The 20030-nt window shown below is 34.8% G+C and overlaps 3 protein-coding genes across 3 annotated transcripts; 2 read left to right on the top strand and 1 right to left on the bottom strand.

The window, feature by feature from the left end:
* The first annotated feature begins 7822 nt into the window (after positions 1-7822).
* LOC106116935 (ADP-ribosylation factor 1) lies at positions 7823-8646 on the top strand. The gene is made up of 3 exons (XM_013310994.1): positions 7823-8074; positions 8271-8369; positions 8434-8646. The coding sequence occupies exons 1-3, from the start codon at positions 7823-7825 to the stop codon at positions 8626-8628; spliced, it is 546 nt and encodes a 181-aa protein (XP_013166448.1). The 3' UTR covers positions 8629-8646.
* Positions 8647-9309: 663 nt separating this feature from the next.
* On the top strand, positions 9310-12176 carry LOC106117014 (zinc finger protein 771). Its single transcript, XM_013311083.1, has 6 exons — positions 9310-9526; positions 9682-10204; positions 10450-10618; positions 10774-10868; positions 10962-11149; positions 11487-12176. The coding sequence occupies exons 1-6, from the start codon at positions 9410-9412 to the stop codon at positions 11670-11672; spliced, it is 1278 nt and encodes a 425-aa protein (XP_013166537.1). The 5' UTR covers positions 9310-9409; the 3' UTR covers positions 11673-12176.
* A 436-nt stretch (positions 12177-12612) lies between these two features.
* LOC106116990 (dual specificity protein phosphatase 12) lies at positions 12613-15708 on the bottom strand. Its single transcript, XM_013311054.1, has 7 exons — positions 15276-15708; positions 15030-15161; positions 14741-14840; positions 14188-14423; positions 13646-14001; positions 13376-13565; positions 12613-12885 (listed from the first exon to the last, which is right to left on the bottom strand). The coding sequence occupies exons 1-7, from the start codon at positions 15385-15387 to the stop codon at positions 12782-12784; spliced, it is 1230 nt and encodes a 409-aa protein (XP_013166508.1). The 5' UTR covers positions 15388-15708; the 3' UTR covers positions 12613-12781.
* Positions 15709-20030: the final 4322 nt, after the last annotated feature.

The raw sequence follows: 20030 nt of genomic DNA, 5'->3' as shown, positions 1-20030 counted from the left end.
ACTTTTGGAGACTTTTGTTGTCGAAGGCCAAGGCCCATTTCGGGTCGCTCCGTCACCCTACTTAGTTAGTTAGTAAATGAACAAAAAGACGAAGTAAGTGTACTTTTACAACTTTTAAATTTATTGTTAAAATAATTTACATCCTAGACAAGTATCGAGTGTGTACGCAGCCTAGGATATCTATTAGAAGACTGTGAGCGTGTGCGTGCGTGTTTCGGTGTGTGCGTGTAGTGCATCACATTATATCACATAGAGATGAAATTATTACGTCACAATACAAACACGTAATATAATGTAATTTTATAATAGAAATAAATGGATATACAATTTTATGAAATGTAAGCGAAGCGACATGTTCTAACTTTTTTGTAAAAGTAATTCCGCGGATTATTTACTGTAAAGGTGTCTCTATTGTTTATTATTTTATATATAATATTATAATAGATTTAGTTTTATTGAATTGAGAAAAGAGTAAAAATCCGTTGCGTTATAAACTAACTAAATTAAATAAAAAATATCATCATCAGCTCACTATACGTCTCCACCGAGGGGCACGGAGCCTACCCTAAGTTGAGGGTGATTAGGCCATAGTTAACCACGCTGGCCAAGTGCGGGTTGGTTGACTTCACACATATCTTTGAATTTCTTCTCAGATATGTGCAGGTTGCATCACGATGTTTTCCTTCACCGTAAGAACGTCGGATATATGGACATATGTAAATCGTAAATCGAAAAACACATTGGTGCATGGCGGGATTCGAACCAAGAACCTGCAGATTGCAAATATAAATGACGTTTTTCTTATGAAGATTTTTTAAGCAGGACTTTTGTTATTTCTAATCAAAGATAAATGCATGTTAGTTACAAAATTTATATCATAATTACATAAAAAAATGTAACCATAGAGAAATTGTAACGTGCCTAATTGAATTGGAACCTTGGATTTTTAATTGTAAAGTGTTAATAATGTCAGTGTCTTTGTCATCGTGTTACAATATCTCACAACAGTGACAATTCAACGGATTTACTCACAATTTTCTTATTTTATAACTTCCTTAATAAACAGCAACATTAAATTACATCAAACGATTTATATGAGTCAACGAAATTACTCTTTTCAGATCATAATCTGATAACTGAGTAATGTACACGTACCCTGATATAGGAACAGAATTAAATATACCTACTTAATATACTATTATTATAAAGAGAAAAGAATTACATTTATGTATGTAACTTCAAAACTACTTAACCAATTACATACATTTTTAATTAAATAACGGACAACTTCGCGGGTAAAAGCTAAAGAATCTAATATGTAGAGCTAGTGGATTAGTATAGTATTAGTATAAGTTAACACTACTGAGAACTGTTCTCTTCGCGCAATATTTTTAACACCCAAACTATACGAGCAGAAGCAAGATACATCTAACACATACTAATTTAAAATAGACAATCTCATCTGTTTGGAATTTAATGCCACCACAAAATTAATGAAGGCAAAAGTAAATAAATTTCATATAAATTTATTTACTTTAAAATCATAAGATCAATATTTGTAGTAGATTAAATCTTCATAATTGTTGTTATATTTCAGTTGCAAATGCAGTAAGATCATCTCTATGTGGTGTGGTTGCAGCGGAGAGGGGGAGGTGGAGGGGCCGCCGGGTCGGGGGAGGGGGAGGGCACAATGCGCCGCAAAGACGTTCGTTGCTCCCGCGCAGGTCATCGACTCTTTCACCGGCGCGGGCGCACGCCACCGACCGCTTTCGATAACTTGTCGATCTGAGCGAGATGGCCATATGCCCATCATTGTAGGTAGAAAGGGAGATGAACAGTAGAAAAAATTTGCTACAATTAATGAAAAATATCGCGTGTGTTCTATAGTTTTTATCGGCTTTTAGCGCCTTTAATGACCGAATGCTATCGCTCATCGCGTAGAGACCGAATGGGATGAGCCGCGCCGACCGTCTCTTATGTAATGTTGAAAAATATGTTTTGCGACTTTTTCATTTAGATTTCTACCACTAGGAAATAGAGCAGACTGAGGCATTTAATTTGTTTCTTTATACAAAAGTTGTTAAAAACATAATCAATGTTAAGAACAAACAAAAAATGCAGTACCTTCGTTAATATCCCTCATGCTGAAGAAAAAATATCTCAGTGAAAAACACAAAAAGGGTCAACGTTTCCCCTTTCAATTCATTTAGCAAAAGTGTAGACGTTTTAAATTCAATAAAATTATGTTGTTTCTCAAGTAGGTACACATATTAATGCACGTGCGTTCCATAGGTAACTCTGCTCAAGTTTTTGCTGTGGTGGTCATTTCTCTTGGGTTTTATGCACGCGAAAAAAGTTATTTTACTGCAGCTTTCCATTACGCGGTTTGTTGTTAATTTAAAGTTGAAGCGATTAGCTTTTTACAATCATATTTTAGATTTAAAGTTTTATAGTAATGGAACACGCGAATCGACGTCAATTGTTTTTGGTTTAAAAAAAACTTGATTTTTACCTCTGTCTTTCGGACAAAGAACATAGGTCTATAAATTGTGACAAAATTATAACACAGTAATCGTAAAACAAAGAAATTTACTCCAATTTGTTACAATTAAAGTTAAATTATGCATATTCATGTCGGTGGTATATAGTTATTTCTTTGATACTGGCATTGTCAACAAAACTCTGGAAAGTTCAGGCTCGATCGCGAAGCGTACGCTGTAGTACGCAGTTTTCTATCACGCGCTACCTTGGCACGAATTTCTTTACTTTATTCGCATCCATAATAACAAAGAATTAGAGATAGAAACACTTATAACATACAAGGGTTCCAAATCAATTTATTCAATTTTTTAGGTTAGACAGTTTTTTTTCGTTTGCTTGTTCGTCAAAGAGTAGACAATCGAAAATGAAATCATTGCTGTTGTTCTCTTTTCACATTAACCTGTGTTTTTCTATTCAGCCAGTACAGGGAAAGTATAGTAAAAGTTCGCCACAGAAAGTAATAGGAATTCTTTTTTTTATTAACGTCCTTTACTCAATAAAATGTAGTATGTAAATTTAAGTATCTTATTACATTGAGGCCGAATAATTGCAGACAAAAAATAGCTAAGTCAGTTTGTTCGACATAGCACGCACTTGATGATGTCAACACACGCACTTGCCGCGTGATTTTACACTAAATATGCAAGTTGTATAATAATAAAATGCTTAATATTATAATATTAATATACCTTATGGTATGATTGTACGTACATTTCAATTAAAAGGGTAAACAATTTAAGTGTTGCTCGAAATTAACAGAATTTTACAATCAGTACACAAACATCACTTTTGCTTAAGTTTTAGACCGGAAATTTGTTAAAATTACTATATCATATTAGGTACTTGTCGCTTGTCGCTTGTTAGTTGTCGCCCGTGAGTCCGTGCTCGCGGTATTTAAAAAAAACTAAGTAAGTAGCGTATGTGTTCTTCCATACCATTTTCTATATCTATGCAAAATTTCATTAAGATCCGTTGAACCGTTCCAGAGATGCCTTTTAACAAACATCCATCCATTCATACAAAAAGAGTGGCAAACTAGACTTGTTACGAAGTGGTTTGGAAAACATTGAATATTTTGCATGTGGCAGAACATGCCCTCGTATTCTGATCAGCCGCGACAGATGTCATTCGTATGACATATTCTCATCATGACATCAGGCAGAAGCTTTCGCCGCTGTCTGCTTACTGCCAATTCTTCATTTGTTATTTCGATCCGAACTCACGGACCGCATAATTTACTAAAGAACCTTTCATTTAAAACGTTTGAATTTACTTTTTATCTTAGCAAACTTTGCTACTGTCGCAAATATACCTTTACTTCACCTTCACTTAACCTAAAAGCAGTAAAATTACTATTAGGTGAGCACGATACAAAATATCCAAAGAATGTATCCAATAAGTTAGCATTCAGTTTAAATTACTTGGATTATGTTTTCACTTTTCATTTGTTAGGCATAACATCGTTACAGATTAAAAACGATATTTAGTGATAAACCGCGTATAATCTGCGGATTGGATAGTTCAGCGCGGTGGAGTCGCGCGCTCCTTTCACTTTTGGCGCGCGCGTCGCGTGACAGAAAGTGACAGTGAAACGATGACGTGCCGCCTGCCGCCATGACGCTATCGACTGCCAGAAATAATGCAAAATCGTTTAGAAATTAAGTAATTAACAAATTTAACTATATAGTTATAATATATCTAAATAAGAGACATTTTATGTTTAAAATATTTTACAAGTAAACAAAGTTTAAGTTTACAACAGAACAAAAAAAAGTACTAAAAATTAGAGTTTTTATTTCTAGAAACTTCCAAATTCAATTGCTACACTTTGACTAAGCAATGTTCAATTTTCCAAGCCATAAAGTACTTATGGCTTAAGATTAGCTCTTACTAAGGTTAAAATAACAATAGATCTGAAGACAATGTTACGAAATTTCAAACGAAGTTCCCTTGAAAGCTAACAAAAGATTTATAAAGCGTTGAAGCTAACCGAAAATGAGATCTCAAAAAAATAAAAATTCGCTTGATACCGAAGCGTTTGAGTTTCTTTTTCAGAGCGAGATTGAGGTCAAGCGCTCACCCATGTTAGAGCCAGATATTACATTACTTTCAATTTTAATGCTAAAACGAAACGTTATGCCAAAAATAAATCTGAAGTGGACGAAGCCGAACGCATGCTCAAAAGGCAAGACCATACAGGGGTGTATGCTATGAATATTTCAGAGCTTTTAAGTTTTTAATTAAAAAAATCCTTGCGATATTTCGTGTTTGATATCTGACATTAAGGAACCCATGAAATAAGGAATATATAAAAGGAAATTATTATTTTACTGTTTTAACTTGATAGAAATTAGTATTTTGCTTCAAAGTTTACTATTTGAAAATATAATTAAAATAATAGTAAGACTATAGCACAATAAACTATTCATTGCTTAGTAGACAAAACAATTATAAAAATATTGTTTGTAGATATTTATAATTTTCCTCTACAATGATATGAGTAATCACGCTGCAGTATAAACGCGCGTTTCAAAACGTTGGCCTACAAAAAATCCTATTCGAAGGCAATTTTAGCCATTCGTCATAACATCGAATGGCATTCGCGAAACGTTTAGAAACTTTGTTTTATAATTGCACATATCGTGGGCTCGAACACGCGCACCACGCAGGGATCCGTGCGGCGCGGCTGCGATGCGACTGCGGCGCGGTTGCGGCAGCGTGCGGTGTGCAGCCCACCGACCTCTCTTGGCGGCCATCGCAGCGCCCGCGCCCGCCGCAATGCTATATGTATTTATTTAATTTATAATTCATGTGGCCACAGCACAACACGAGAGCTTGACAAATATGTTTAATACTTATTTTAATTATTCAAGTATGCATAGGTTATGATTGTCAGCGCCTTTAATTTTTTTTTTGTAATGGCGGCGTACAAATTAAAATAACTGGTATAGGTACATCTACATTGCACTACAATCTCTGACAATGAAAATGATCTGCGTCGTATAAGTGTGATTCGTTAACGTTTTAAGTTAATCCAACAATAGTAAGGTCACGGATCGTTACATTGTTTTTAAATAATCGTAGCTAGCTACTCCCCGCGCGGCTCGCGGCTCACGGCGAGAGCCAATACCTCACAGCACAAGGTCAACAACCAACTATAACCTTGACTATATTTTAACCGAAAAAAAAACATTGAGCATCATGCGAACTAAAATATTATTATTTTTAAACAGTATTGCCTTCGTTAGAGTTTGTAACATCCGTTGCACAAATAATAATGCACTCACTGGTTTAGCTTTTAGCACGAAGGTCGCCGTACATCAATATTTATAACTATTTAAGGCCGGATTTAAGTGACCTAAATATATGAACAAATTTGAAAACGGCGCAAAAAATTTAAAGTAGTCCGCGGGACGACAAGACGACCGTTGCGCAAATGTGCGAACACGAAGTTTTACTCGGTGTATTATTTATTGATTGTTGAAAAACAATAGCGGGCAGTCGGTGTCGGCGTCGCTGGCAGTGAGTCAGTGGGTCAAGGGTGCGCTGGCCTAGTTACGCAGCCCCGCGCGCCCAAATTCGCGGCTTTACCAGTTGCTAACCTCTCCGATCCGACTCACACGCTGACAACGTGTAGAGAGGGGCCACCTTACTATCCATTTATTAATCAACATATTTTTTATATTTATTAAACGGTTGTTATTCAATTTACTGATATTTAAAAATCACACTTTTATAATTATATATATAATTTTAAAGTAAATAAATGTAAAAATATCAATGCCTTATGATATTCAGAGTGTAATCTCAATTAGATAACCTTGATCAAATACTCGATTGCGTCACCTCGTAATACCGGAGCAACTATCAAAACAATAATAAAAATATGTTTGGAAGTTACGAGGAATTTTCCATTTAGTTACAAAATAGGAAGAACAAATGTTATCAGCAGCGGTATCGACAATGTCACATCACTAGCGCAGGCTACACTAGCGCTGGCGCGGCATTGGGCAGCTCTTACGTAAGCCAAGTTTAAGGCTGCTTAGTTTTTGAGCGGCCGCAGACAAGTGCACGTACAGTTGACTGTGAGAGTGCTACACCCACACTACTTGAGGAGAGCACACACGGTCGCCATGCGCTCACTAATATTACTGGAATTATTAATTAATTATATATAATTATGATATAAATTAAATAGTTTGAATTAGCCCAGTTGAAGATACGATATGATTTGACATTGTCAATTTTTACACATTACACAATAAATTAAATTTACTTCTTGCTATGCGTACATTTAGTTAGATAGTAAACTGACAAGATTTTAAAAATGTATCCTTTCTTACGATACAAAACGAAATTAAGAATCCTCCGTCATCCGTTTCACTAATGTAGTAATTTTTATCCGGGACTAACCTTACTATAAGCCTAATTTTTGGTCACCGTAAGCACACGTAGATGCCCACCCGCCTGCCGCCGCGGATCTAACAAGGCCATCAAAGTTTTAAGGCACTTTGACAGTTGAAATTCAAACACTCATTCTATAGATATAAGTTTAGTGCCTGGTAGATGGCGCTGTTATCTCGCCTACTTCTACATAGAAAATGACATACAAAACATGACTGGACAGTTTCAAATATGTCCAACGAAGCAGATATGTTTGGTGGACTTACAATTTACTTGAATATAATAACCACAGACAGTAAATTAAACGAACAAAAACTGACACGTTAAGTAAGTGAAATGGTTGATACAATTTTTTTCTCGTTATCTTGTTTATGTCAAATTATGAAATTGAAACGTTAGTAAATCCATAAGTTTCTCATTTGTCGAAAGTTGTTGAATATTTATAAGCTATTTATAAATGAGTCGAAGAACAAAAAATTACGTCGAATATGACGATGCGCAATTGCAAAAACAAGGCTACGCGACGCAAGTGCAGTGTTTATTTAAACAGCTGACGTATGCTTAAAAATTAACGTTAATTTATACATTATTAAACAAGGTTTTAATTTACAGAACATAAACATGAATCTGTCTATAATTATTTCACTTCTTAAGTACGTAGAGTTAACCAGTATTAAAGTATATTAGGAAAATGCGTAGGTTTGCCTGTAAATAAAATAATTTACCAGCTTATAATATGACGTTATTTAAAATTGTGTATTAAAAACAGATACTAATTTTCAACTAGCGCCATCTTGTGTTGAGCGGCGAGACCAAAATTATTTCCATGACAAAATGATATTGATCTAACAGAAAATATATTAAGAATAAGTTAATCATGGACGATTTAGAGAAAAAGATACCAGTTCTTTGCGTTGGTCCCAAAGGTTCGGGAAAAACTACTCTATTGAAGAAAGTACAGCAGGCTGAAGGCATTGATTATACGTACAGCCCGGTGCCAACTATCGGAACTAATATATATGATATTAATTATGTTAACAAACAAGGTAAAAAGCAAGTGCTGTCTATTAGAGAAATCGGCGGGGAAATGGTAACATTGTGGAATAATTATTTAGAAGGCGTTGAAAAGGTAAGTAAAAACATTGAAGTTGTGATTATTTAAAATCGTAAACTGGATTTTTAAATAACTTTTACATCGCCTGATGTTTTATTTTTTAATAAAGCCTAGTCCTTACCAACCTAACTTGGGTAGACCCCGACCCCCACGGTGTAGACAAATATAATCTAACGACGAAAATTTTATTATCTATTCTCTTCTCTTGCAGGTAATTTTTGTGGTGGACACTTCGAATTTGTGTCAAATATCGGCGGCCGCGGTTATGTTGTACACTCTACTGGCCGAACCTAAGCTTCGCAGATCAAAGGTTTTAGTTTACCACTAATTGATATTGTCTTCATACACAAAAACTCAAATAAAACCTTTCTTAGTTTATTCTAGTGCTTAGCAAGATGGACGCAGCGTATCGACAGATGCGTAACGAAGCGTTACTCATGCTGCAGTATTCGCGGCTGTGCTCCGAGCTGGCCAACGCGCCGGCGCTGCTCGAGGCGTCGCCCCTCACCAACACCGGCATAGACGCGTTGCGCGCCTTCCTAGGAGACGCCAAAAAAGTGGACGCGTAGTTTTAGTGTCAAGGGACAAACGAACACGATTAGTCGGTTACATGTCAGTTTGTGAATGCATGGTCGATGTCAGCCGGAGGGCCTTTACTAAATATGAAACTGATTACAACAAAAGGGCTTGGCACTCGCACGAAAGTGTTATAAAGAGCAAGCCCATATTTAAATTAAGTGGGAATCCTTGATATATATAGATGGAATTTTCGTGACCTTCAAAATAGAATATTTTAAAATTTGAAATGTATTGGTTTTGTTTTTGTCCTTTCGCTTTATTCTTCCATTGTATTATAGTCTGCAATTTAACTTATTATTAAATAATTATATTTTTTATTCGTTTGAAATAATAAGATGTTACACATTATAATTTGTAGTTAATTATTGATTAAACTAAAGCTTAATTACATGAAAAAAATAATAGTAAAGTTTGTATTGCGTATACAAATTTAACAGGCGCATTAAGAAAAAATAATTGCAAGCATAACTATTATATGTAATTATTTTAAGTTATGGGAAATATATCACTGAGTGGGTCTGAATAATTAAATTAAAGTTAATAGGGAAAAATACTTTACTTTTATTGTTTTTTTTTTGTAGTGTAAAGCGGGTGACACTTTTGGCTGTTTGATGTGAACCTTTGCTCCATTCAAGAACAAAATCAAAACATAATTGCCATTTCTCATTTATTGATTGATTCTCATATTTAGAGAAATCTTTTCGTATTAATAATTAATAATTTTATTTTAAACCGACTTCCTAACAAAGATCGAAGTCAGTTGATGCAATAATGGCAATGGATATTACAAAATTATGTCGAAGTTGCAAGAAAGAAGTCGCGTCTTGGGAAAAGGAAAATTTTGATGCGCAAGTTGTGAAAATGTTTTGTTTTTCCACAAATATTGAGGTATTCACATTATGTAAATTAAACTTTTGTAAAGTTTCCTATAAATGTGGTATTTAAATCTGTACGAATTTGTTACCCAAGAATTAATGAAAGAAATCCATTTTATACTAATTTTAGTATACGAATATACACACCAATTTTCTTTAACCTTGTAGATTACTGAAGGGGACAAACTACCAAAGCAATTCTGCTATGATTGCGTAATAAAAATTGAGTCTTCATACACATTTATTAAGGAGGCTCAAAATGTAAATGTTACTTTGAAAAACATGGTGTCAAGAAGAGAAAGAAGTATAATTGTCGAGTTAGAAAACAGCACCAGGCCGACAACGGGACCATCTACTTCAAAAAATCATCTAAATCTTACACTGCCTGATTATAAGCTATCTAGTACAATAGAGAGCTCTGAGGAACCATTATTAATAAATAACACAAATGAATCTATAGATTTAACGAATGATAATATTCCTCCAGATCCAAAAACTCAAAATTTGATCAACAATCCACCTGAGTCTAATGTAGAGTCAAAAGATATAAAACATGACAAAAACCAAGCTGGCGATGAGAAACATATGTGTACTACCTGCAAAAAAAGTTTTACATCTCAGGTGTGGCTTGCTAAGCATATGGAAAAGGAGCATTCTGGTCAAGAATACCACTGTACACAATGTAATAAAAGTATGTATGATTTAACTGTTTGTTATGCAAATTATTTGAGTTTTATCTTGAAGGTGCTTTATGGGTTTCCGATGACAAAGCACCTGTCCACAATGGGTATGGCATTGAAAACCTATGATAAGATTATATGTTATTACTATGTCAGGGTACTAATACTATACTAATCTGCCAATGCAGTATTTATTATAACTCGCAACTTATAGTGACTGTTTGATGTTAGATTATGTTTGTAATTACATTTTTAGCATTCACTAAACCATCTCAGCTGGCATACCATGCCACAACCCACTCGAATGAGCGCAAGTTTGGCTGCAATTTGTGTAATAAGACGTTCAAGAGATTGAAGCAACTGACCGTACATGTACGGTCACATTCCGATGAAAGGCCATACTGCTGTGATAAATGTCAAAAGAGGTCAATATATTTTAACTTATATATTTCTCACATTACTTTAATGTAATGTCCAAATTTAAGTTTTGAAAAGTAATATATTTATTATTTTTCTTGGCTTCTAAATGATAAGTGGGAAAGATGTTTTTTTAATTTTAAAATTAAATTATATGTTTTAGGTTTAAACTAAAAAGTATATTAAAGTGCCATATGAACGTTCATGAAGGGCGTAAGCAGTACCTATGCAACTACTGCGGATGGGCGTTTGCACAGGGTATGTTTACTTTAATTTTGATAATATGGAGACTCCTCTCTCATGTACTTGAAGTAATAATAATTTACTATTGTATCTATGCTTGTTTTTCAGCCGGAAACTTGTCCGTGCACATCCGGCGACACACAGGATGTCGGCCACACGCATGCGGGGAGTGCGAGTACCGTGCGGCGGCAGGCGCTGCGCTGCGCCGGCACGCCCGCAGACACCGCCCCGAAGTACCCGCACCAACACTGCTCTGTGCGCATTGCTCACAGCAGTGCAAGGACTCTAGTGCTCTGGTATGTACTACACATGATTAACTTTAAGTGTCCATTATTCCTTTTCACTAGCGCATCTGCCAACGGCCACTGGCGCGGCTGTGATCGTCATATTAATAATGTTTGTATGCCTAGTTGGTTAGTGCTTAGTCTTCGTCTAACATAAGTGGGCATTTAGACCATATTAGGACATATAGGCATTATTAGGACTTAAGCAGTTGATATTGAAAATGAATACATAATTCTTATAAGAATCTTAATATAACCAATGGCTATTATATTAGTTTAGTTTTTTATACATCAGTAAAGGATTTTTATTCTGTGATTTAAGTAAGTAAAGCTGTTATATTTCCTACAGGCGCGTCACATGCGCACGCACACAGGCGAGCTGCCGTACCAGTGCGGGCGATGTCAGCGCGCATTCTCCGACAGCTGGAAGCGCAAGACGCATCTCATGCGCGCGCACGGTCTCGCGCTCCATGAAATCCCTCGTCTCAGCAGGGACGGCACCCCGTACCAGCCGCAACTATCCAAACATATTTAAACCCCACACTCACATGGGGATGGCACCCCGCACACACCTACACATAGCATCCTGCACACACCTTGAGACTGCACTCCACAATGCCACCACTACCCGTATACCCGTAGGCAACAGTAAGGGTAGTTGGATATAGTTGTAAATACCCGTAAACTGTAGTAAAGTATATGTGATTTTGTCTATACATAGGAATGTAAGGTAATGATAGGTTTCAAAAGCTATTACATTAAATGAAAGTAGATATTATACTTGTTACCAGATTTTTTGAAAAATCTGAATGTAATGTAAAATGTAGGATGATACAACTAATCTAGATATTAGAGTATACTCTATAAAAAAATTATATTTTATCTGTGTTACATCAAAATATATTATCTCTCTTAGATTAACATGTTAAGAATAATCAATTAAGGATGTATGTAAGATTGTAAGCTAACAGAGCTTTAGATATTTCTTTGCAATATGTTGCATAAAAATGCAAATATTTGGTTATATTTTATTTACTAAAGAAAACAATGTTCAAAATAAAAGCATCGTTCTCTTCAATTAATGTTTATTATAGAATTATGATGATAACTTAACAAAACATATATACAACACACTACGATTTAACAAATATAATTAGTAAGGACAACACACTATTCTCTGTTCATTGTTACTCACTCGTTTTTACGTTTTTACTGAAAAAATAACAAAACACACTCGATAAAATAGAGAAATAAAATATCACGGCGCCACTGTGTGCCGGTAACTTTTTACCTTTTTTAGTGGCGCCCTCTGACGTAATATAATCGAATTACGCTTAGACAAACAATTAATACATTATGTTATATTTTTAATCTTTACATGTTACAACAATGTAAATAAATAACATGATCTATTAAATATATACTCCAAGTAATTTAATGAAGAAACGGACAAGTAAATAATTTAATTTGACATTTACAAGACTAATAATAATTATGTAACAAATCTACCAGCAACTTCTATGTATTTAATTAATTTGTAAAAGGTCATTAATAAGGTAAACAATAAATCTAGAACACGCTATGACTTTCAGCCATGACAAATCTGTCTACTAAAACGCTTTTTAATACAGTATAAATATTGTTTTAAACAGTAATTTGTACGTTTTGCACGATATTAGACCATTCCACTTTTGAAGGCACCAAATAAAATGCGGGAGCAACTTTCTGACCGCACGGACATTTGCAACCTGCAAACATACAACAGTAAATGTATAACGGAAACAAGAATATTTATAAAATACCATATTACATGTTTTAGCATTTTGTATTATAAAATAAGCACTAACAGCACGTTCCCACGTATAGTAATTTGCAGTATTAATTACAATTTAATAAGTGTTTGAATTTGAAATTAATGGCGAGAAAAACTTAAAAGTTCTAAGTAGCGCAAGCGTAGAGCAGGCTCTGTCATGTCACTCTAAGGATTAAAAATATGTATTTTCGTTCACTTTTTCTGAAATAAATGTCTAGTATTCTTTAAAAAAACAATATTTTTGAATTTTTGAGGAAAATGTCACAGTAGTTATTCCTATGGGTCCAGTCTACAAAGTACTTTGTAATATAAATTAGTGTTTTTGTATATATGTGGTATATTTAGGTCTACTTCCACTCTTAATCATGCTGACATTTATACAGAGGAAAAGACAGTTTTCATCCCTATTGTAGTATAGTACCAACCCATGATCCAGCTGAAGCTGCCAATCTTGTTGTGGCACTTGGGGCAGTGTAGCTTGCCGTGCGGCTCGCTGGCCACCCCGCGCATCCACGCCATCGGCTCCACGAACCACACCAGCCGGCAGCTGCGCTCATCCCCACGAGCTGTTATACTTGAATCCACCATATTGCCCTCTGTGTATCCGTCCAAAACCTGATACAATATATTTGATTGTTACAACATTAAGGTTCTATTGCCAAATTTTGCTATATTATTACTGTTGATTCATTTACCTGACTGGTACCTTCATCACCATCCTGCAAGATTTGTGCTGAACAGTTTGAATCACTTGACTCCTCACACTCTATAGTCTGATCCATAATCTGACAGGCCAGACTCTTCAGTTTCTCTATAAGTAGCTGCCCATTCTCCGCACAGTTTATCCCGGTCAGCTTACTTGGTGGTGGGCGTATACCTTTCTTGGCTAGTTCCACTTTGACTTGCTTTGGTAAGTGTGGTATGATGTTGCTCTGACTAGCGACGACACGCCTACACTTCTTACAACGGTATACGATAGGGTCTGGTCGCTCGCGAACCAACCCTGGGTCTGGTTTTATAAGATCAGCAAATAGTTGTGGAATGATTTTCACTGAAAATTAAAGTGGTAAAAAATTTATTGTTTATGGACTAAGGTACTTTTTTATTTTTGCGGAACTCATTTGTTTGCTTAAGAAATGTATGAAAAGAATAATGAAACATCTCTCCCAATAATAGAATGTATTACCAATCAATGGATATAAAAGGTTTATGTTAAATAATGTTAATAGTATTTTACCTTGTTTAAGTTTCTGTCCAGCCATTTTCAACCTGAACTGCTTGAACCTTGGGTCATCTCTATTAATTCTATATCCCATATGGCCAAATAATTTAAGCTGTGCTACAAAACCAACATTGGGTCCGATGAAACGTCGCTTGCTCTTCACAAGAGTGAAGGCATCTTCATAACACAAGCCATACTTCTCCATTATATACGCTATAACAACTGCAGCCGATCTTGATACTCCGAAGTAGCTGAAAAAAATATTATTGTATAGCCAAGGCTGAATATATTTTTTATTGCATTAGTCCCAAAAGTTGTATGTTTAATGCAAGCACAAAATGATTATGGTTGAGATTTTTTTTCTTTATAATTCTTTTTTTCATATTATTAATAGTACAATTATATTGACAATAATTGTCCAATATTATCTGCAATTTACCATATTCATTATATGTTTAAACAACTTTTCCACTGTTTGAAAGCTGTATTATAATAGTACTGCATAATATTGATATTCATTATATCCCTTTAAAATAATGTCTGTAATATAAATATTAATATAATTTACCAATGAACTAAAACGGCGCCCCCATTGCTTATGGCTTCTTTTATAAAATCATTTGTGTCTGGCAGTTGACTGATGAGGTCTTCCTTGGGTACATCAGCTACTGCAACAGTAAATGGAAACATTCTCAATCTGTTCTGAGTATCAACAAATTACAGGTACATTTCCATAAAGCAGAATTAGTATTTCAAAACCCATGTAAGTAAAGCAACACTAGAAAATCTCTGTAAAATCCAGCTAAATGCTTTATGAATTATTATTGGTCATAAAATTACACAGGCAATTTACTTACGTTTAATGAACTTAAATGTGAGATTAGGTCTGTCCAGTATAGACCTGGGCAGGGGCACCAGGTCTATGGTCAGGATGTGGGAGATCTGCAGCTTCTGCAAGGATTTTTCATCTCGAGCACATGCTAAATTACCTATAAAGATATCAAATTCAGTTCCAATGCTCTACAAAGTTGTGAAAATCTATATGTATTTAAAACTTAAAGGTTAATTTTACAGTATTATTATGACATAGGGTAAATACTTGCCTAAGTAAAGGTTGTCGTCAATAAGGTCGACACTGACATCCAGATTCTCCTCTTCCACCCGGTTGTCAGTATCGGTAGCATGGATTTGCACTTCTGCTATTTGTTTAGCCATTTATATTAACACCACTTTACACACGATATATAGACAAAAAGCGTACATAAACGAGGATGTATCAGCTCGTTCGCTTCACTGATTGTCTATAAAATCTTTAGAAGGATTATATGGCACTAAACATTGAACCAAAGCAAAAAATCAATACATGTTTAGAATAAGTTTATATGTTAACAATGCGAATTGAGTCTAAAATTCTTTATTTCTTTTAAATATTTACAACAACATTTGTCAAGCGATCGATTTTTATTGTTTCACTGTTTTTTATTAAGGCTTTATATAAAAAATGGGTTAAATAAAATATTTTGCCCGCGCAAATCGGCGGAAATCATTCCACACATTTGACAGCTTATATTTAAAAAAATTATGACAGCGGACGTATGTCAAACTTAATTTCGTAGATAAAATAAAAATAGGTACTTTAATTGTAGATAAAATATATTCTCTTAAAGGTATATTTTTTTTAATCTTTATATATATAATAATTCTGTGAGTGTGTATGTCACTGAACTTCTCTCAAGCGACTGGACCGAATTCGATGAAATTTTTTGTGTGTGTTCAAGGGGATCTGGGAATGGTTTAGATTTTTTATATTTTTTTAGAGAAATTTCATCAAATATTAACTTCATATTAATTTATTCAAATTAAAGACGTGTAGACAGGACGTCTGTCGGGTCCGCTAGTAATTTATATAGTATTATTTTTCGATTCTATATATTGTCGCCTATTTTATCTACTTTACAAGTTAACGCCTAGCAATCTATCGTAGCAAAATAGTTTTCAGTAACTAATAATACCTACTTTACTGTGTCAGTCAAATCTATGAGAAAACCATATTCACTTTGCGCAATGTTATTTGACCTCAATAAGAAATAAGCTATTGTTTTAAATGGTTTTAAAATGTTAAAAACTCATTTCCAAAGGTTAAATATTTAAAAATTTTTCCTCATAACAAATATAAATGAGCGCCCCTCTCACCGCTTGAGGCCGCTGCAGCGCGAGGCGTGTTTCGAAATATTCGCGAAGGCGGAATTTGGGTTTTGCCCTGCTCAAATGCCCGTCTCGAGATTATAAAACTGCAAAGTCATCGATGTTACCGTATGCTCTTAATGACATTTTAATTATTTTTTTCGTAGAAACATACTATTATGAAATTCGATCTGGAATATATATTACGTGAAAGATTTCTTTAGCGTATAACCCAGTGTTGTGGTATACAAACGAAATATTCGACGAAGAACGAAGACAACAATATCCACTAAGATGTTGGCTTCAGATGCCAACTACAGCGTTCAGCAGTTAACACCAGAGTCACTCTACATTTATGTAGGAGGGTTAGTAGTGTCCAAGTTTTCCTCCTTTCTCTGGAAATGTTGAAACGATTTTATTTCAACATCAAATCAACCTGTTCTTGTTATACGAAATCTTGTTGTCAAATCAATACTTAGGTCAGTAATAACCCTCCACAAGTTGCAGATACACTATACCTTATTACTAATAACATTTAATAAACAGTAATTTAACACCTCAATCTACAGAGTTTGTGGGGCCTTGGCACTAGGTCAAAAGGCCGGGTCTGTTACATATGTAGAAGTATTACAGTATCGTGTCAAAGGCACGGTCAGCGATATCGCAATTTGTTTTTAGATAGTGAATTTGCGAATCCGCTTTCCACACGCATATCATTAGCTCGCTGTCAGCTGTTGGATAACGCGGTGACTTGCAGTTACTTCGCCACAGTCGCTTGTGTAACCGCACCCTTACGGACTAGCGTGATGTTTCGACACGACGTAAAACTTAAAAGTACGTTTCGTTGCTTCATAATTTTGGACGTGATGAAAAATTGCAGGTTTCCTGTGCAACTTTGTGTAAAAATTACTCATGCCAAAGAAAGAAAGTCTACAAAAGGAAACCGGCAAAAAAAATAATATAGTTATTATTATACATAGCGTTGTCGTGTATGTTGGGTAAAATTACACTATCCTTATTAAGTTAAAAAAAAAAGTGCGTGAAACCTCTATGGTAGATCGATAAAGGTATCTGGTACCAGAAACCAGAGCGCGCGGTCGCCTGGGACACAAGGGGGGCAAGCGGTGAGAGGGGGTCTTTCTTAATCTTGCGGCGAAGAAATCGAGAGCAGCGTTACGTCACCTTGTTTCACGCCACCGCACCCGCTATCAAGTCCAAAATTACCAGAGTCTTACTTTAGTCAAGAAAAAAAAATGTGCACGTTACTGGATTTAGCTGATGGCTAAATAAACAAAAAATGCCATTTTTTGTGAACCAGATTAAGCTTAAAACCCTCCGTTAATTAAGCTATACAAATATTTTCACGGGGAGAAAAAAAATCTTAGAAAAAATGCTTTTTAGAACTTTATCCATTTACGCTATTCCGATTGAACTTAATTTGCTGTTTTAGTATAAACTACACTTTCTTACAAATTATATAGAGCAAGGTAAAAAGTTGACCGATTTATAATATGCTCAGTGGCTAAAGATATTTTCTTTCGGTAGTCATTGATACCTCTCGTATTTCCTGATATTCAATATTGATAGATAAGGGGTAGTCAATAACAAAATACACTTTCTCGCTTCATATTCGAATACTTACGTTTTGAATACAAATTACTCGGCCACTTTCATTTAAAGTTGAATAAAATTCCGTTATTTTAGAGTGATGAGGTTTGGCGACATCTGATATACAAACTCGTTCAATTTTATGTTCAGCCAGTATTATTGCCATCAAATAGTTTTTTTAAATATTATTTGTTTTTGTAGTGGACAGTAATAAGTTAATACGGAAGGGCAACTGTGCTTGTTCTCATATCGCACAAGGTCGGCAAGATTTTTAGCAATTTTGCTTACTTGAATAATTATAAAAAGTACTGGCTACCGTAATTTCGTAAATATGTCATGTTATTCTGAAATGCAAGATTTATCTAGATTGTGGTTATTTTTTAAATGATTAATAAAAGTGACCATAAGAAAAATGTTAATTTTATTTTATCAATATGCACCCAATATTGCCAACTTTGCACCTTCTGTTTTAAAGGTTGTCCAATCATTTACTAAGTTGGCCTTAACGTCAATTAATATTTTAGTGAGCGCGATACCTAGAGGCTTAGAGGCAGCGTTTTGCCGTTCAGCAATATTTATACTTATCAAATAACCAGATCGCTTCGACCTTGTCGTAAATAAACATTATAAATATACAAGTAATGTATGTTTGATAAATAATTGAAATATTTAAAAGGTTTTGTCGAAGTGCTAGTAGAATATTAAATAGTATAGGAAGTAAATACATTTTTTGTTGTGTTATACAAATATTACGTCCATACAAATTACGAAGTTGTCGTTTAACAGTTTTCCCGCGGAAAATACTTAAATGTGTGTTATTTTTACAATAGGCTTTACGTGTCTGAATATCATCTCTCACAGATAATATATTTTAGGAAATAATTCACATAAGTGAATTTTTCAGCAATGAAATCTTACTAAGATATTTACGATGACTCGACAATTCGGTTGATCGTATCAAAGAGTCTATTGAATGTATTAGCTTTCGACCGCGACTCCGTCCGCGTGTAATAAAAACAATAGTAGCTGATGTATGTGTTCTTCCAGACAACATCCATTCATCTAAACATTCGCATTTATAATATTAGTAGTAAGATGAACTAGCGGTACCGGCGGACGGTGCGGTGTCGCGTCGCGTGTGCTCCCAGGTCGTTTGACACAGATAAGGTATTATGTAAGTAGAAGCGTGTGCCAGTGAATAGATAATGGTGGGATCACCATAACTTTTACTTCATTCGGACTCTCCGGTACAAAGTCAACGCAACTTTTAATGTAATACACACTTTTTACCATTCACATCTTGCCTTATATTAAAAAAATAAAAAAAAGCGAATTTTAAATAAATAAGATATAAATTTTATGCATATTCATCTTACTTTTACTAATATTTTAAATCCGAATGTTTAGCTGGATGAAAGAAGGTATCTCCAGAGCGGCTCCATGGATCTCCATGAAATTTGTCATATATGTAGAATACAGCCTTGAAGATCACATAGCCTATTTTGAAATTGTTTTTTTTTTTAGTCACGTGCGAATGCTGGTTTCCTATAAATTATTACTGGTCAGTATTTTATTTGCAAAATCAAATCAAAGTAATTAAAAATGTCTACATTTTTCCGACACGAGCATGGTAACAGCAATTAATAATAGGCTGTCGCGGTTTCGCAAGGGATTTCGCATTGTCCCATTGTATTACTTTCTGTCGGTCGAGATAAAGTCATATTCACACGCATCGGCTCTTCCGCGTTTCTTCGCCATACATACATACGGTCGATATACATAGAATAGAAACACATAAAAAATATCGTACTATTGAGTGACAATCCACGACCTATTTTCTTGAACAATACATCACCCACTTTAGTAAAGAAATTGCCATTTTTGTCACAATTATTTAAACCTTAAGGAAAATTGAATTGACATTTCATACCAATACCAGGTTGAAATAATATTTGTTAATTATGTATAGATTTCGAGACTATTATCAATAATAAATAAACATGACGGAGTCCTTCCGAAGTACACGTGAAATTACCTTACCTTGGACTTTGTATTCATTACAACCT

The sequence above is a fragment of the Papilio xuthus genome, unplaced genomic scaffold, assembly GCF_000836235.2.
Source record: "Papilio xuthus unplaced genomic scaffold, Pxut_1.1 DF827680.1, whole genome shotgun sequence".
Lineage (NCBI taxonomy): Eukaryota > Metazoa > Arthropoda > Insecta > Lepidoptera > Papilionidae > Papilio > Papilio xuthus.
The sequence above is the reverse complement of the archived record's forward strand: the minus strand, read 5'-3'. Positions and strand labels throughout refer to the sequence as shown.

What these genes read in the sequence shown, in the direction of transcription:
- LOC106116935 (XM_013310994.1), top strand. Translation starts at nt 7,823, where the DNA reads ATGGACGATTTAGAGAAAAAGATACCAGTTCTTTGCGTTGGTCCCAAA. An exon ending in ATTTAGAAGGCGTTGAAAAG is followed by an intron (nt 8,075 to 8,270) that starts GTAAGTAAAAAC and finishes CTTCTCTTGCAG; the next exon opens with GTAATTTTTGTGGTGGACAC. An exon ending in CTAAGCTTCGCAGATCAAAG is followed by an intron (nt 8,370 to 8,433) that starts GTTTTAGTTTAC and finishes AACCTTTCTTAG; the next exon opens with TTTATTCTAGTGCTTAGCAA.
- LOC106117014 (XM_013311083.1), top strand. Translation starts at nt 9,410, where the DNA reads ATGGCAATGGATATTACAAAATTATGTCGAAGTTGCAAGAAAGAAGTC. An exon ending in GTTTTTCCACAAATATTGAG is followed by an intron (nt 9,527 to 9,681) that starts GTATTCACATTA and finishes TTAACCTTGTAG; the next exon opens with ATTACTGAAGGGGACAAACT. An exon ending in TGTGATAAATGTCAAAAGAG is followed by an intron (nt 10,619 to 10,773) that starts GTCAATATATTT and finishes TATATGTTTTAG; the next exon opens with GTTTAAACTAAAAAGTATAT.
- LOC106116990 (XM_013311054.1), bottom strand. Translation starts at nt 15,387, where the DNA reads ATGGCTAAACAAATAGCAGAAGTGCAAATCCATGCTACCGATACTGAC. An exon ending in GGCGCCGTTTTAGTTCATTG is followed by an intron (nt 14,424 to 14,740) that starts GTAAATTATATT and finishes TATTTTTTTCAG; the next exon opens with CTACTTCGGAGTATCAAGAT. An exon ending in GTGATGAAGGTACCAGTCAG is followed by an intron (nt 13,566 to 13,645) that starts GTAAATGAATCA and finishes ATATTGTATCAG; the next exon opens with GTTTTGGACGGATACACAGA.